The 18991-nt window shown below is 39.2% G+C and overlaps 1 protein-coding gene and 1 non-coding gene across 6 annotated transcripts in view; both read left to right on the forward strand.

Annotated features, from left to right (window-relative positions):
• Ralgps2 (Ral GEF with PH domain and SH3 binding motif 2) overlaps positions 1-18991 on the forward strand; it is a 139045-nt gene that overhangs the window by 20857 nt on the left and 99197 nt on the right. For 4 of the 5 annotated variants that reach the window (XM_057769272.1, XM_057769275.1, XM_057769273.1 and 1 more), the window contains exon 2: positions 16759-16896. The exons of the other annotated variant lie outside the window; for it this stretch is intronic. In XM_057769272.1, coding sequence (XP_057625255.1) covers positions 16840-16896 — 57 coding nt within the window. In that variant the 5' untranslated portion in view covers positions 16759-16839. The remainder of the gene's footprint in view (positions 1-16758; positions 16897-18991) is intronic. 5 annotated transcript variants of the gene reach the window in all.
• Trnad-guc (transfer RNA aspartic acid (anticodon GUC)) lies at positions 18121-18192 on the forward strand. Its single transcript has one exon. It is a non-coding gene; the product is annotated as a tRNA-Asp (tRNA).

An 18991-nucleotide genomic window follows, 5' to 3' on the forward strand; every position in this document is an offset into this window, starting at 1 on the left:
TGTCCATGAGAGCTACTGCTATTGTTTGAAATTCTTGCTACTCTTAGATTTAAATTAAGTATAGCTTATATTTTTACATTTTATGCTAAGGATAAATGGCCTTTTGGTTTTGAACTGAGGATACATTGTATATATTTGAATAAGCTGTTAACATTTGTTTATAGACACTAGGTGTTCTTAGAAAATTTGAAATGCTTCAAAACAGGAAACTTTTAAAGTTATTCTGCTGGGAAGTTACTCAACCAGTATTCCAAAATTTGAAAAATTGTTATTTGAGCTGTTTCTAATCCCTAAGCATTGGGGCCGAGGGAGGTTCAGCTGGCACTTGAAAGTCGGTTGTCAACAGTAGAGGTTAGCAACCCTAAGGAATCATCATTGAAGCCATGTTTAGAATTGCAGATAGGTATACTATGTACTAAAGACTTAGTTTTTTATTAAATATGTAAATTCATCCCTCTTTGCTCTAAGTGAATAATTTGCCCAGTATAACACACGTGGTTAGACCTGTGATTGAGGTTCCATGCCCCATGCTTTTACACTGTCGCCTTTTGCCCCATAAGCAAGGAGGGCAGTGGGAATTGTTCATGGATTCGTGTGAAGTGCATTTTTCTTCCTTTTGGTATCATCTGTTAGACATTGTGTTTTCTGTGTGACTAAAACTTTTGCATCAGGCCTAGGGTGATAATGTATGAAAAGTTCTGAAGTCAAAGGCTAGAATGTTGGTTTAATTATTTATTTATTTTTTATTCTAGCCCCATGTTGGAATGCCAAAATGTTGTTGGTTGTTTTTGCTCTCTTCTGGCTTTTTTGGGGGGCCTTGCCACCCAGCTCCCAAATAAATCACACACAGACACTTATTTTTACTTATAAGTTCTCGGCCTTAGCTTGGCTTGTTTCTAGCCAGTTTTCCTTAACCTAAATTATCCATCTACCGTTTGCCTCTGGACTTTTTCCTTCTCTTATTTTTGTAATCTTACTTTCATACTTACTCCCTTACTCTGTGACTGGCTGGGTGTCTGGCCCCTAGCGTCCTCCTTGCCTTGTTCTCTTTTGCCTCTTCTCTCCAGATTTCTCCTCCTATTCTCTCTGCCTGCCAGCCCTGACTATCCTTGCTCCTGCCTCGCTATTGGCCGTTGAGCTCTTTATTAGACCATCAGTTGTTTTAGACAGGGAAAGAATCACAGCTTCACAGAGTTAAACAAATTCAGCATAAACAAAAGCAATACATTAAACAAATGTTTCATAGCATGAACAAAGGAACACACCTTAAAATAATAATCTACAATACCAGAATGTGAACCTGCATGATTATAGAAAAGGCATCTAAATGAGGGTCCCAAAGAGAAGAGGCTGAAGAACTTGGATGGGAAGAACCTGCATGTTCTGCTGGCTTGGTAGAAGGTGGGAAATTCCTAGTGTGTCAGGAATTTTAGTTTCCTAAGATCATTTCCATATGGAAACTGTTAGTGATTCCCAGTAACTGTCCCTTCTAGTCTACATTTCTCTGCTTGACTGTTGACATGGTCCTGCTGCTTGGAGCTCTGCTAGAGCTCATCAGAATTTCTACATATTGGCAGGCCTGTGTGCTAAGTGGCATCTTCTCTTCATAATGCCCTTCCTTTTGTATTTGTGTGTGTGTTTGTATTGTTTCTACAACTTCAACATGGTTTGCTTTCGTCTTGCTTTTCAGCTCTCTTTCTTTGTATTCCTAGATACCGTCTTCTATAGAAACCACCTGATTCTTGAAACAGAATCACAGCATGGTAGTCTCTGGATCTATCTTTCTTTCTTTCTTTCTTTCTTTCTTTCTTTCTTTCTTTCTTTCTTTCTTTCTTTCTTTCTTTCTTTCTTTCTTTCTTTCTTTCTTTCTTCTTTCTCCTTTTTGTTTCTAGCTATATTTTAAGTTTGACCAGAGTAGAAACATCTTTTAGGTTTCCTTCCATCTGTCTTCTCTTTGTCTCTCTCTTCAGGCTGTCCATCTCTACAGTGTAAACTTGGACAAGTTGTTTTTTTTAAATGATGTTGGATAGCAGTTGATGTGCTCTTCCCTGGAGAAGAGAGCTTCTCCCACTCTGAGCATTCCTTATTGCCTATAATATTACTGTAGGCTAAGGCCTCATGGTGTTCTCCACTCCTTTCACTCTTGCGTGTCTATTTGTCCTTGGTTCATGTTGGTAAGACTTTGAAGATAGCTTCTGATATTTCCTACGAGACGATTGCACAGAAAACTCTCTGATTTGCTAGCTCTTACAGTCTTTCTGTGATGGAGGAGTTATTTTTATTTAATAAAGAAACTGCCTTGGCCCATTTATAGGCCAGCCCTTAGGTGGGTGGAGTAAACAGACAAAATGCTGGGAAAAAGAAGCTGAGTCAGTGAGTCGCCATGATTCTCCCATTCCAGACAGACGCAGGTTAAGATCTTCCCTGGTAAGCCAGCTCATGGTGCTACACAGAATATTAGAAATGGGTTAGATCAATATGTAAGAGCTAGCCAATAAGAGGCTAAAACTAATGGGCCAGGCAGTGTTCAAAAGAATACAGTTTCCATGTAATTATTTCGGGGCATAAGCTAGCCATATGGGCGGCCAGGTGCCGGAGACACAGCCCCGCCGCAGATATTACAACATTTCTGTCCCCTCTTCCACAAGTTAGGTGGAAGTTAGGTGTAGCAGGAGGCCACTTGTTTGCTCCCAGTGCTGTCCAGACCATGAAATAATCACACAGAAATTATATTATTGGCAACACTGTTTGTCTTACTTACTAGCTTAAGCGTATTTTTGACTTACTCTTATAATGTGCGATTTCCCTCTGTATGCTGTGATTACCATTGATGAATAAAGGAACTGCTTTGGGCTTATAGCAGAGCTATAGGGGAACAGAGCTAGGCAGGGAAAACTAAGCTCAATGCTGGGAAGAAGGAAGCAGATCCAGGGAGAAGCCATGGAGCCACCATTGGAGGCAGATGTGCTGAAACTTTGCTGGTAGGCCTCAACCTCGTAGTGATGCACATATTAATGGAGATGGGTTGAATTAAGATGTAAGACTTAGCCAATAAGCTAGAGCTAAGGGCTAAACAGTGATTTAAATAATACAGCTTTTGTGTTATTATTCCGCAGGTAAGCTGCCAGGAACTAACTAGTAGCCTCCTTACAACTCTCTTTTATCTTAAATTAACCCATTTCTACTAATCTGTGTATCACCATGTGGCTGTGGCTTACTGGATAAAGTTCTATCCAGCACCTGTCTCTGGAGAGGCTACATGGTTTCTCTCTAACTCCGCCTTCTTTTCCCAGCATTCAGTTTAGTTTTCCCCACCTAGCTCTATTCTGCCCTGCTATAGACCCAAAGCCGTTTCTTTATTAATCAATGGTAATCCCAGCATACAGAGGGGAATCCCACATCACCCCCCCTTTTCTGTCTAAATGGAAAGGAAGGTTTTAATTTTAACATAATAAAATTAAATATAACAAAACAGGTATCAAGAAAGAATTACAGTTACAATATTTATATCTACTTCATCTTTATCATAATTAAAGAAAACTATAATTATAACTATCTGTTCTTCAACTTTATCAAAGACTCCCGAAGGATAATATATATTACCTAAGTTTACAGAAAGTACATTGTAAGCAACTTCCAAAACTCTAGAATTGACAGAGACATCTTGCTGCCTGGACATCACCCAAAGTTCATCTGCAATGGTTCGGACATTCATCTTCAGCCTATAGGCCCATAGTATCCAGCAGTCTTTTCTGTGAGGAAGGAAATTTTAATGACAGTTCTGCCTATATTGGCAATTTGTCAGTCACTTTCTTCTGTGTCCTGCGGAATGTCTTGTAGACTCTTTCATGAATCAGGAACCCTGAAAGACTGTCTTACCTTCTTTAGGCAACTTCAGCAGTCATTTTTCTGTGGGTCCTGCATGTCCAGTTCATACAGCATAACATCAAGCAGTCCAGGAAAGAGCGGTTTCTTGTCCAGATGGCTAGCAAATTCCATAAGGAGCCTCTTCAATGCCCATCATCCTCTTGAAGTAATTGGTGCTGCCAGAAGCAAATGTGTCTTATTGTCATGAAAAGTCCTAAGTTATTAAAACATTTTAAATGCTGTATTCTGAAAGTCTCTGAAAGATTTGAAGAATAACTGAAATATATCTCTATACATCTAGAAAACCTAACTAACATGACTATTATAGATGATTATCTCTTAACCTATATTTCTTAATTATGTATACATTTTTAAATGAATTAAAACGCAATATCTTAATCAAGAACAGAAATATACATATAATAAAATTGACATTAAATTTGTATCAATAAACCAAAATCCACACCAGTGCAAATCTCTATAGCATATCCCCTTTAAACGTAAACAGACATTTATAAACAATATTTGGGAATTTGGACATAGTTTTCTCCAAACTGCTTCCTGTTTTTTGTTGGGTGAAATAATTTTTGGGGATGTTCATGGCAACTTTTTGTGTGTGGGGGGATCTTGATCCGTCAAACCACATTAGTCTGGAATTAATCCACAGGTTCTCATCCTTGAAAACAAAAGATACCTCTAAAATATATATGTTGGTTTAGCTTAGCAGCCCATACAATGATATGTCTCTCTGTACTTAGTTCCTTCACAGTCAAAAAAATTCAAAGAAAACACAATAATATACATATTACTCTATTACTTTTCTACAAGTTTAATATTTATTATCTTTACTCCTTTAATCTATGACTGTCTATACTCTTTTATATTACATTTACTGTCTCTTTTTTCTTTTCTGCCCAAACCTATGTATATTTTTTAAACACACTGTGTCTTGTTTAAGGATCTTTTATGTCTGAATCTGTCCTATTGTGTATCTGAAATCCTTTATTGTCTAGGAACACTTTTTTTTTTTTTTTTTTTTTTTTTTTTTGATTTTTGAAACAGGGTTTCTCCATAGCTTTTTGGTTCCTGTCCTGGAACTAGCTCTTGTAGACCAGGCTAGCCTCGAACTCACAGAGATCCTCCTGCCTCTGCCTCTTACATATTGATACAAAGTGAAATTATATTGACTATTGTGCATGTTTCTACCTCTGTTTAAAACATTTTTTATGTATTGACAAATATTGTATTGATATATATATTGTATATATTTAACATATTGCAGTGTACATTTCTACCTCTGATTAAGATACTTATATATGTTTGTGTATTGATATATGTATTTACCATACTGCAATGTATATTTGTACATTGTTTATATTTGGAGGTCATTGTCCTCATTTGTTTCACAGTCATTTATTGTCTTAGTCTTTAAGTTAGATAGGTATTGAGAATTATATAGATCAATAGTATTCTAAGTTTGTCATTTATAATTAGACTAATCAGGTTCTTTAGATACATAGAGATTATACTCAGTATAGATAGATAATCTTCAACCTCTTCAAAGAGCTGTAGAAAATGGCCTTTAATCTAACTCAGAGTTTTGTGGTAGTGAGACACAATTGCTCCTGGCAACACCGCTCTATTCCCGAGAGAATGTTGAGCACCAAAGACACTCCACCTGGAGCCTTTCTTCTTGGCTGAACTGGCCTTTGGGTAAAGAAATGCCCATACCTCAACCACTGACAGAAATACAGAGTATCCGTGAATGGAAAAAACAGGACTGTCATATCCTGCCAAGACAGGGTAAGATAGTTTTGACAGTTTCTTGCCTTTGAAAATGGTATGTCAGTTATGTTAGGCCTTAGCCAAAGTTGGTTGCTTCAACGCTGCAAACATGACCTTGGGTGATTGCCCAGGTAGCTAGTTGTCTCTGTGATTTGTTGCATGTTTTGAAAGTTGTTTGATTGCACTTCCTAACTACTCAGGTAACATTATTTCCCTTCTCAGATCTTCGATGGGGTTGAAGACTATATAAATGTAGTTACTTTCCACTCATGACTTGGCCAAGCTATTTATTATACAAGACCTAAGCTAGTTAGAATAGGATATTTGTACTTATTGTATATAATTTCATAGTAGGTTTAGAACTCTCTTACTTAAAAGGGGGAGGTGTTGCGGGAGGTCCTTCCGCTCCTCCAGCCAATAGCCGCTGAGATACCAGCCCATTGGGGCGTGGTCTCTCTCCCTTTAAAAAAGCGGCTACTTCCCTCCTCGCTCTCTCTTACTTCCTGCTCCACTTCCGGCGGCTAGACTCCCTTCCTGATTGCGCAGAGGGCTGTTGTCTATGATGGTGATCTGTAAGTTTTTTCCCTTTTAAATAAATAACCATTTTATTAATCATAATTCCAAACTGGTGTTTGTGACTTACACCTTTGCCTTCATCTGGCGCCCAATGTGGGGCTCGAACCCACGACCCTGGGATTAAGAGTCCCATGCTCTACCGACTGAGTGCTGGGATTAAAGGCGTGCGCCACCACCGCCTGGTTTAGGAACACTTTTTAAGATGTTAAGCAGCCTAGAACTAAGGCTACTTTGCCTTTTGGCTCTGCCCAGTTCAACTTGGTAGAGGCTTATTTACAGCCTCTACAAGCAGTGCACACCACCCCAGTTCCAGGTATACAGGGGGTCTATATCATGCCATTAAGCAGTTTGTAACATGCTGCTCACAAACCCCATTTAAATGCTCGGCCTCCTAAAAACGCCAGAGTTCATGCTGACAGCATGGCCCAGGAAGCCACCATTTCAAAACTGTGTGTGTGTGTGTTTTCTGATACCACTAAATCAGGAAGACCTCTCTTAAAAGAATCATGTTTCTGCTTGCTTCTAGCAAACAGAGCCCACCCAAGAAAATACTGCTACCAAAAAGCCATGCTTAACTCTCTTCTATAATTCCTTTTAAGCTTTCTCAGCTCAGAGATTAAGAGCACTGGCTGCTCTTCCAGAGGTCCTGAGTTCAATTCCCAGCAACCACATGGTGACTCACAACCATCTGTACTGAGATCTGGCGCCCTCCTCTGGTGTGCGGGCATACATAGAGGCAGAATGTTGTATACATAATAAATAAATCTTTTTTTAAATTTCTTTTTTTTAATATTTTATTTTATTTTTTTTATTGAAAAAAAATAAATAAATTTTAAAAAATAAGCTTTCTCAGGTTTTACGTGGATATAGTTGACCATGTTGACATGCCAGTTTCTAGCAGGAGGCCACTTGTTTGTTCCCAGTGCTGCCCAGACCACGAAATAATCACACAGAAACTATATTGTTTGCAATACTGTTTGGCTTACTTAATAGCTTAAGTATATTTCTGGGTTACTCTTATATCTTAAATTAGCCCATTTCTATTAATCTGTATTGCCATGTGGCTATGACCTACCAGGTAAAGTTCTGTCTGGTGTCTGTCTCTGGCAGAGCTACATGGCTTCTCTCTAACTCCACCTTCTTTTTCCCCGGCATTCAGTTTAGTTCTTCCTGCCTAGCTCTGTTCTGCCCTGCTATAGGTCCAAAGCAATTTCTTTATTAATCAATGGTAATCCCAGCATACAGAGGGGAAACCCACATCACTTAGGTGCTGTAGTTGTGTTGTGTATGTGTCCACTGGGACTGGGCTCCATCGCTCTGCATTTTGATTGGTTGGTGTTTTCTGAAATGGTCACCATTTGTTGCAAAAGAAAGTTTCCTTGTTGCAGGTTGAAGACTAAACCTCTCTGTAGGTATAAGGACAAATTGGTTAGCCAAAACCAGATGGTTGGCTCTGGAAACATACATACAAGCTACATTATACAGATTGAACAGGTTGTATTTGTGTATTTAGGAATATGTATGTATAGACATATACATTGTATGCTGCAACAATAATGGAAAAAGAGGCCATCAATCTGAAAGAGAGCAAGAAGAGGTATGTGAGAGGAAAGGGGCATGTGTAATTATAATCTCACAATAAAATAAATAATTAAAATAGACTACCTCTTAGATTGATTGTATTAAGGACAAGATACTTAGTGCATGGCCTCCTGGTAGAAAGCACCCCGTAAATGTTAGCCTCATTTTTGTGCATTATACTGTTGTATCCAATGTGTGTGACATGTGATCTGACTTTGTATGAAAAGTTGTTTATTCCTTTATAAAAGCAGAATGTTGTTTATGAAAAGGCTAACACTAGGAGTATTTGTGAATTGCTAACACACTTCGCAAAACTCCAAAAATAGTAGTTATCTTAATAATCATGATTAAGGTAGTTATTTCTACTCCTAAATTTTTGCTCGGTTTGTATAAACTTAAACAGGAATGAGGACAGATTTTTCTACTTTGGAAATTAATAGTTTTTATGTTTTCTTACTGTATGTACTACTATTCTTTGAAGATGTTTTTGCTCTTTTTTTTTTTTTTTTTCCCAGAGCTGATGATAGAACCCAGGGTCTTGTGTTTGCTTGGCAAGCACTCTACCACTGAGTTAAATCCCCAGCCCTTGTTCTGCCTCTTTTAAGAAGTTTGTGTTTTTTAATTGTGTTTTGTGTTTTTATTTGTTGTATACACGTGTGTGGTGGGTGTGGTGTGTATGTGAGTGCATGTGACTGCGGCAGCTGGAAGAGGAGGTGTGGGATCTGTTATAGTTAGAAGTGGTTGTGAGCTGTTGATGGGTGCTGGGAACCAGTTTCTCCTGCAAGAGCTATGTGCGCCCTTAACTGCTGAGCCAGCTTCATTAGCCACTCTCCCTACTTTTGAGAAGCTAACTGTAGAGCTCTGAATTGATGACTGTTTTCTCTTAGCATGTTGAGGACCTCACTTTCTTGTTGGTGCTGTTGAGAAGTCTTTAGGGTTGTGTTTTTGTTGTTGTTCCTATATAAGCAATTTGCCTCTTCTTCACTAGTTTTTAAAAGAATTATTTGCCAGTTTAAAGTGATACGTGAGAAATGTGTTTTGTTTTGTTTTGTTTGTTTATCTTGCTCGAAGGTGGTGATTTCTGAATAGAAAGAGGCACATCTCCTTTATTCTGGAAACTCTCCAGTCCTTATTTTTAAAGATCGCCTTTCTTTCTTCATCTCTCCTTTGACCTGCTCTTAGGACTTTAGGGTGTACTTTTGTCCACTTGTTATATGCTGTTCATTTCCCCTCTGTGTGATGCTTTACTGTTTAGTTAGGCTGTGCATTCTCTCTTCAGCAGAGTTGATGTGATGCTTCTGTAAAGAATGTACTTTTATTTAAAAGTCTTGTTGCTTTTAATGATTTTCTTTGCTTGGCGGGAGGGGGGGCTGTTGGTTTCAGTCTTTTCTATTCTGGAGGCTCTATCTGGTAGTTTCTGTTCTGGAGGCTCTATCTGGTAGTTTCTGTTCTGGAGGCTCTATCTGGTAGTTTCTGTTCTGGAGGCTCTATCTGGCAGTTTCTGTTCTGGAGGCTCTATCTGGCAGTTTCTGTTCTGGAGGCTCTATCTGGTAGTTTCTGTTCTGGAGGCTCTATCTGGTAGTTTCTGTTCTGGAGGCTCTATCTGGTAGTTTTTCATGAGAAGTCATCCTAGTCATTGTTGCTTCTTTAACTTGCTGTACGTTGGTGTCAGTGGGGCTTTGTCTGATTGTTTTTTACCTGTTCTTATTCAGATTTTGTTAACACTGTCTTGTGTTGAAGGATTGTGACTGGTGTGGATTTTATTATATTTATTTTTAAGGCAGAGTCTCACTATGTAGTCTTGACTGTCCTGGAGCACAAAGTCATGGAGATATGCCTGGCCATGTAAACGTATATATATATATTTTTTTTTTTGGTTTTTCGAGACAGGGTTTCTCTGTGGTTTTGGAGCCTGTCCCGGAACTAGCTCTGTAGACCAGGCTGGTCTCGAACTCACAGAGATCCGCCTGCCTCTGCCTCCCGAGTGCTGGGATTAAAGGCGTGCGCCACCACCGCCCGGCTTAAACATATTTTAATATGGACTTCTTATGTTGAGGGTCTAGGGCCATAGTGGTAATATAAATTCTGATTCTGTGTCTGTGTGGTATTGTACCTGGAACAAAGGTTACAGGGGTAGATACTGTCTTCTAACCTCAACATTAAGCCCAGGCCAACACATATAAGACTAAGACATATTTTCCCCCAGAACATCTTCCCATGTTGGACCACACTTTGACCTTTCTGACTCTGCTTCAAATGGAGATGGGTGGGGATGGGGTTGGAAAAAGAGAATGATTGCTGAGTTCTGTTCTTACCTCTTAGTGGCCCTGTCTTTTCTCTTCTACTGGGATTAGAGTTCAAGCTCTTGTTCTGAGTGTCTCATGAAGCGCAGCGCGTTCTTAGATTATCTTGTCAACTCTGTTGCTGGAATGGTCGTCAAACTGTGTTAATTAAATGACCACATCTTACTGTCATCTTGTAGCCTTACGTGTAATATTTGATCACTGTTTTCCAGTACTTTCACTGCTCATCTGGTTTGTAATAATCTCACCCTATGAATGATTGTTTTGTTTAGTCATTCATTCTTTCAATTTTTATTTATTAAGTAGACAAGTGAGGTGAAATATACTATATGAACATGAATACAATGATGAAGGATAATGAATACTTTTTTAAAAAAGATTTATTTATTATATTCAGTGTTCTGTGTATGCCTGCATGCCAAAAGAGGGCATCAGATTCATTGTAGATGGTTATGAGTTGCTGGGAATTGAACTCAGGACCTCTGGAAGAGCAGCCATTGCTCTTAACCATCTCTCCAGTCTGGATAATGGATTTTTTTTATTTTCTTTTTAAAAATGTAGGTCTTTAACATCAAGAAACTTAAAATTATCATTCAGGAATGATAATATAAACAGTGTGAAAATGCCACTTTGTGGGAGATATTGGGCAGGAAACTATAACCCAGATCTTCATCAGAACCTTTTTTTTTTTTTTTTTAAAGAAAGGCAGACTGCCATATGCATTGCCTCATTTGAGTGTGTGTCTGGAGTCTTGGTTCTTATACAGACCTGAGAGCTTGTTTGGAGACTCTAGCAGGGGAGCACAGGTACTCGTGTACCCTTGGCAGCAGACTGGTTCTCCTCTGTTCGGGGAAGGTCGTCCTCTTTGACTAAGTGTGCGTCTTCAGGAGGGACACACATGGAGCAATGAGGGAGGAGGGGGTACCTGCCTAGCCAGCTAGATCAGCCGAATCAGCCCTGGCGATCAGTAAGGTGACAGATGTTGCAGCCAGATTGCCCTCGCATCCCCAAACCCATTCTTTTGAAATTTCTAATATTAAAGCCTTTTTGTGAACTGTAAATAGCAGAGATAATCATTTAGTACTGTACCAGAAATAGTTTTAAGAGGCAGCTGCATTTTTTTTTTTACTAAACTTTGTCATAAACAGTTCACTATTATTTGTACTCAGTATTTTTAATGACTAATTATAAAAACAAAGTATTAATATCTGGAATTAACTTCATTTTCTTAGGTTAACAGAAAGTAAAGTCACATGGTAGGGTAGGCTTGTTGGTGCATGTGCACTTGCTGCTTACACCTTTGAATGTCCATGAGTAACAGAAAGTGTGGCTTTGAATGTTACTTAAATTAAATGTTAAAGAAAAAAGAACTAGCTGTCTGTCATAACTTAAATATCAAAATATCAAATATCTAAGAATGTTGTGTTTAAAATTTGATTTCTCCTACTGAGCCTGTCACTGCTGTTGTCACATTTCAGTTTTTAGTTATTATTAGTGTGTGCGCATGTGCCACCGAGTGTAAAGGTTGGAGGACAATTCTGAGGAGTTTGTTTCTCTCCTTGTACCTTTACATGGGATTCTGGGATTGAACTTACTTACTAAGCTTGTGTGGCAATTGCCTTTCCTTCTAACCAGCTTCATTTTTTTAATTTCTTACTTTTAATGATCCATTTGAATATTTAAAATGTAGAGTTTCTTTTTTATGAAGTGAATGCAATATTTTTTAAATTACGGATATTATTTTACATAAATTCCATTAAAAACTGGAACCAGTTTGCTCAACTCCAGTTGTGCTAACAGCATTTGAGTCAAACTGGGAATCACAGGACTTGCAGACTTCCATGACCGTAATGCAAATGCTGCCGCCACAAAACAGTCATGGTTATGTGGAAATCGTGCTATAAAAAGGAATTCACAGGTGCACAACATTTTAGCCAGTCAGTGAATAGCATGTTTATATTATTAAAACGTAAGTAAGGGAATATGCTGACAGTTAATATAAACTAATAAATACTAACAGTATGCCTGGGGCAGTGGTGGCGTATGCCTTTAATCCCAGCACCCAGGAAGCAGAGGTGGATCTCTGTGAGTTCCAGGCCTGTCTGGTCTATGGAGATGAATTCCAGGACAGCCAGGGTTACACAGAGAAACCTGTCTGAAACAAGAAAATTTAAAAACCAATAGTATAAACTAAAAGTCTTCTTATGAACTTCACACTAGAATAAACTGTATAAACTCTGCAGCTAGAATAGAGATGGAGACACTAGAAGCCTTGTTAGATTGGAGTCTGGAGGCTTGTCTACTTGATTTGGAGTTGGTGACTGAAGAAGTAACTCCGCAGTGGGTATCTGGCAAACCCAGCAATGACATCTGACCACAGCAGTAAGTCTCTACTAGTCATATCCCTAATGAGAGTATTACAGTATAGCACTCAACCCAGAGAAGGAAGGGTGAATGTGTAGTTTCAGGTGCTAAAGGAAATAAAGTTTAGTTATATGCAAAGACAGTACAGTTACTTGTGCCTTTTAGAGTTATCAGTGATGTTTCGTTGTCCAAATAGTTCCAGAGAAACTGCAACAATTAATTTCATATCACTCCTAGTTTCCTTATTGTAGGAAATTGAGTAACAGAGAGAGGTGAGTGAGTGGCCGTACTGCTGGATGGTCCTGGGAACTGAGTCCAGGCTCCCTCCAATTCCCTAAGCTTTTCTGCCCATACAGCAGGGTGTGTTCCTGGCTGCTGGCTTTCTTTACCCCATTCCACCCTGCCCTCGAAGCCCCCGCCTTTTTGTCTGCGGGGTCCTTGGATCTCCTAGCACAGCCTGCTTCAGGGTGCAGGGGATCTGAGAGCCTGCTCCAGTGCTAAAGGGACCTAAGAGAGGGCAGACCAAGAAAAACTCCCAAGTACACAGTGAGCCACAGCAAAGATTGGACCAAGACACCAAGACTCTGCTGGCCTCATTTGAAGGATGAGATGGGCAGGCGCCAATGCAAGAATTCCTCCAACATCCTGAAAAGCAACATAACACCAGAATCCTGTGAACACACAACAAGAAGACTTGAACATCCTAACCCAGAAGAAGTAGAAGATTTCGACTTTAAACGTAACCTTATGAAAGTGATGGAGACCCTTAAACAGGAAGTGAAAAACTCCCTTAGAGAAATGGAAGAGAGGACAAACAAAAAGTTAGAAGAAATTAATAAATCCCTCAAAGATATCCAAGAAAACCAAGAAAAAGCAATCAAACAGGTAAACAGTTCAAGACTTGAAGACAGAAATGGAGGTAATGAAGAAAACACAAACCGAGGGATGGCTGGACATGGAAAATCTGGATAAATGAACAGGAACTACAGAGACAAGTATAACCAACAGAATACAAGAGATAGAAGAAAGAATCTCAAGTGCTGAGGATACAATAGAGGAAATAGACTCATTGATCAAAGAAAACAGCAACTCCAACAAATTCTTAACACAAAACATCCAGGAAATCTGGGACACCATAAAAAGACCAAACCTAAGAATAATAGGGTAGAAGAAGGAGAAGAACTCCAGCTCAAAGGCCCAGAAAATATATTCAACAAAATTATAGAAGGAAATTGAGTAACAAAAATAGTGTATGTTTTGTAAGACGGCTAATATGTCTATACTGTTCACAGCATAGATCATCTTAGGAAAGAAAGTGCAGCTGTGCCCACCCTGAGACCAACTAAAAGCCAATTTCCCCATCACCTTTAATCCTTGGTTTATGAAAGGAAAAAGACAAAAAACTTGAAGTATTGGAAGTACCCTTGAAAAGATGGGCAGTTGCGAGGCTAAATGGTTGATTTCTGCAGTTTGATGATCTAGTTTGTGACTAAAGCAAGGATCTGAATCTTCAGATTTCAAGGTTTTCTGCTTGGGAGCTCATTGCTGGTTGGAAAGAACCCAGAAGACAGCCAGAATAAATATCTTCAGAACTAGAAGGGAGTAAGTTCAAATTAGTGAACTTAACTAAGAAAATAGTTATTGTGATATTTGTAGTCATGAGTGTGCCACTTTATATCCCTAGTAAAATGAAACAAGCTAATATGTATTTGTCTCATTTAACTTGAGATGTATACCAAAAGAATAAATCATGTTTCTTTTAGTTTCCCACATAATAGATTTTAATGTAACTTGGTTTTATGAAATATTTTAATAATAAAATTTGGTAAAGTCAAGCATGGGACATGAGGCAGGAGGATTACCATAGGTTTGAAGCCAACCTAGGTTCTATAGTAAATTGTAGACCAGTCTGGATTATGAAAACCATCTGTTTCAGAACACACACACACAGAGATTGAAAGCAAGCAAAGAAAACCTGATTCAAATGTATTAACATTTATTCCTAGTTTGTATTACCTTTATTTAGTAAATAGTAGTAAAATTTATGTAACTAACCTGTAAAATAGGTTAAAGATTCAATTAAGTCAATTTTTTTCTTAACACTAGGGGGACCTCTAGACTTAAACATTCTTGTCTCCTCCACACACAGGAGAGGAAATCATCTGAAAACATTGTCACAAAATGAGCACTGCTGCCAGAGAGAATCAGAGTCCAGCTCAGGCTTTGTAGTAAAGTTTTAGACCAGTCTGGTTTGCAGAGTAAGATTCTGATTCAAAACACTCACACACTCTCTCCCTTTCTCCTTCCCTTCCTCTCTCTCACTCTCCCCTCCCTCCCCACTCTCTCTGAGAGTAAAATTGAAAGTAGGCCAAGAAAACCTGATTCAAATGTCTTAATGTATAATGAATTGTAAAGCTGGGTGTTAAAATATTTATTTGTTAGGATTGAATCTCACTGTGTAGCCCAGGCTGACCGAGAACTTGTATAGCTCAGGCTGGTCTTGGGCTGTGAGCTCTTACTTTGGCCACACAGGATTGGGTTTCAGATGTAGATCTTCATGCCCAGCACAAGCTGATTTCTAGTATAGCAGGGCAAATGTCAGCCTCACCTTCACAGGATAGCGTAAGGATAATGGAGCCTGTGCAGTGAGATAGTGTGAGGAATTTCTGTGCTCTTGATTTTCATATTGATTTTGTAAATGGTTTCTAAACCCTATTAATTGAAATATATATTAAAAATTGTCATATGGTGTTACGTCCCTAGAAGGTACTAAGGCTAATCTGAAGAAATGAAGGTAATATGTGCTTGTTGAAAGCTGCTGTCGTTAGTTATGATTTAGAAGCATTTGAAATCCCGGGGGCATGCTTGGTCCATCTGAGAAACAGATTCTCATTCCTTGCATGGTAGGATTCCTTATGGTACTCACCAGGTACACTCTGGTGGCCAGCGGTATATTTAAAGAGTTTGCCTTTTTTTCTTTGTTTGGAAACTGTTAGATTTAAACTTTATGATCCTCATTGCATTGCTGTAGGAGCATATTTGTCGTCTTTAAATGCATATCAGTTCAGTTCTCTCCACCACAGCTCTGCAAAGTGGACACTTACTGTTTCCCGTTTTATACATGAGGGAACTACAGAAAAGCTGATTTGTTGTGTTCAGATGTAGACTGTAAGCTCATGGTTTGCTGGGAGGTGGAGGGAAGTCTGTACCGGAGTTGAACCTAGGTCCTTACCCAGGCACATTCTACTGTGAGCTGTATTTCTGTTGCCTGCCTACTTCCCTTCTCCCTCCAGTCGGTTGCCTGCTCTGCCCTTGGACTTGTGGTCATCCTGCTCAGACCTGGCCTAGCTGAGAGTGCAGGCTGTGTCATCAGGTCCAGCAGAGCCTGCACTTGTTACAGAAAAGAAATAGAATTGGTGGATTATCATGGACATTTCAGTTTGTATGGTAAATAATGTAGAATACCTAACGTAGAGTTTCTTTTACGAAGTAAGATATTTAAGTTTAGGAAGGAACTTAAGTCTGTTTACCCCTGTCAATATATGGAAAAGAAGAATTTATGGTGTATTGCTTGGGAAAGACACTGAAATCTCAAGTGAACATTCCGATTTTAGTAAAGTGGAAATAAATAGCAATGTTAATGCAAAGATACTTGGCTAGAGTTTTACATGTCTTGAGTTGTGTTCCTCCGTCCTCACTTGCCTGCTGGTGTCCCAGAGGCTGTCCTTTGTGTTCTGCAGGACTAGCGATGGCATTGTTGTCCCGCTGCAAGTGCAGAGTTCTCTTTTCACCCATGTTTTCAGTGGAATAGCGGATGGAGGACACTCAACAAACCTTAAAGCCTTATACAAATGAACATACCATGCGTTGTGGTTTTGTGGCACGTCCTATAATATTGTATTTGTGGTATCTTGGTAGAGCAACAATGGCAAGCTTCTTCAGTATTGTTAATCTAGAGGTGACATCTGAACCTTTAAAACATCACGGAGTTGGGGGATGTGTTACTTTGCCACATGTTTCAGATACTTGCTTAGTTAACCTAAAAGTCCTGTGCAGTTTGATCTTTCTCCTCTCTTAGCGAGTGAAGTAGCACTTTTATTTCACTGCATTGGTAGTGGCTGTTGACACACTTCCTATTTCTGATCTTTCAAACACAGTGACTTAGTGAAAAAAAAAAGTTAAGCAGACTGACAAATTGTCCCCAGCGTGGCAGTGGCATGGTTGTTTTCATGAACTTAGAGGAAGACACACATTTTGATTTCTTCTTCTTTGTTTCTAACAGGAATAATGTATTTGTGGCCTTGGACATGAAGTAATTGGACCTGTTGCTGTTGATATAGGATCAGGGACTGATGAGGGAAGCATGGACCTAATGAACGGGCAGGCAAGCAGTATTAATATCGCAGCTACCGTTTCCGAGGTAAGACATGTAATGGCCTCACTATAAAGTTTCTTATCTGACTTTCTAAAGTTCTAAGCATTAAGGTTGATCACATTTTAAAATCAATGTGAGCCAAGACCTAGCCAGCTTCTGCAGCTTGTCTTTCCAATTACTCTTTCTTAGTCATCATATAGAATAATAGATTTTATTGTTAATATCGTTGGACCTTGCTCGTGTTTGTCCCTTCCCTCCTCTCCTGCTTGCTAGACTCCTTTCCCTTTACAAATAGTCTGCCTTGATCACACACACACACACACACACACACACACTTTGGTTCTGTATGTGAGAAAGCTTGTCTTTCTCCCCTCCCATTACTTTCTCTTATTTTTTTCCTCCCTTCTCTTTCTAGACATCTTGCTTTCATTTAAGAGTGCCCATTCTATTTTCCTTTTGTATATAGATACATGTATATTTATATTTGGATATAGATTCCTTATAATCAGGGAAAAACAGCATTTGTTCTTCTGAGGACTATCATCTCTCTCTCTCTCTCTCTCCCTCTCTCTCTCTCTCTCTCTCTCTCTCTCTCTGTGTGTGTGTGTGTGTGTGTGTGTGGGTGGTGTATGCACAGAATGTACAGGTTCATGTGCCTGAGCATGCACATGCAGAGGCTGGAGCACAACCTTGGGAATCTTTTCCTACCACCCTTTGCCTTACTGCCATAAGACAATGCTGGGATTGCAGGTGTTTGGCCCTGCCTGGCTTTTTATATGGTTGCCTGGCTGTCTACTCAGGGCCTCTTGATTGAAGAGCAAGTTCTCTTCCCTACTGAGCCATTTCTAAGGTTTGTTTGTTTGTTTGTTTGTTGGTTTGTTTATTTTATTTGAAACAAGGTCTCATTGTATAGACTAGACTGGCCTGACCTCATACTCACTTTGTAGATCAGGCTGGCCTCGAACTCAAAGATCTGCCTGTTTCTACCTCCCAAGTGCTGAGTTTAAAGGACATGAGCCTCCATGCCCAATTTCAGAAACAAAGTTTTGTCATTAGCATGTTAATTGCATCATACAAGTACTTTAGGTACTTAAGGTAGTTTAAAATAATAATGATTGCCTAAAACTCTTGGGATTAGTATTGAAACTGTTTTTGGGATAGTCTTCTATTATGTGGACCTGTTGGTGATCAGATGAGTATAGGACAAGCTTGCCTTGCAGATGTAGCTTAGAGTTGAAGCGGACGTTAAGACTGAACTAGGAATAGTTGTCCTCGTTAGTATAGTGGTGAGTATCCCCGCCTGTCACGCGGGAGACCGGGGTTCGATTCCCCGACGGGGAGACTATCAATGCATTATATTTTGGGCTGGAGAGATGGCTCAGAGGTTAAGAGCACTGGCTGCTCTTCCAGAGGTTCTGAGTTCAATTCCCAGCAACCACATGGTGGCTCACAACCATCTGTAATGAGATCTGGCACCCTCTTCTGGCGTGCGGGTATACATCGAGGCAGAATGTTGTATACATAATAAATAAATAAATCTTTAAAAAAAAAAAAAAGACTGAACTAGGAAGTCAGTTCTTTCATTCATATGCTGCGCCTTTATTTTTCCTCAATTTTTTTGCTTTGTTTACAAATCTTGAGTATGTTTCTTAATAATTTTAGCATTTCCTACTTTTTTGTGTTTTCTTACTATGGTAGAAGAGAATACTGTTTAATTCTTTAATCCCCTGGCCCAAGAGAACTATAATAATAGCTTCCTGTTTAAAAATACATTTTTTTTTTTTGCTGTTGTTGTTTTGTTTCCATGAGTTGCTTTGGACACCACATCCTTCTGTCACAAACAGAGTCAGAGTCTGCCAACAAGCCTATAAACTTATGTGATGTAATCATGGAAGTCATATTTCTTTTCTTGCATACGTTCTTCGTTAGAAGCAAGTCATAGATCTTGCTCACACTGGAAGGGGTGAAAATTACTCAAGAATGTTTTTATTTTAAAGTGCCAGATCTTATGAAGCCCAGGCTCACCTTAAGCCCAGGGTATAGCCGAGACTTTTCCTGCCTTTCTTCCCAAATGCTAGGATTACAGCTATGCACTGCTATGCCTGCCTCACTTCCCTGCTTTTTCTGGTCCATTTAACGG

Source organism: Chionomys nivalis, chromosome 5 (assembly GCF_950005125.1).
Source record: "Chionomys nivalis chromosome 5, mChiNiv1.1, whole genome shotgun sequence".
NCBI lineage: Eukaryota > Metazoa > Chordata > Mammalia > Rodentia > Cricetidae > Chionomys > Chionomys nivalis.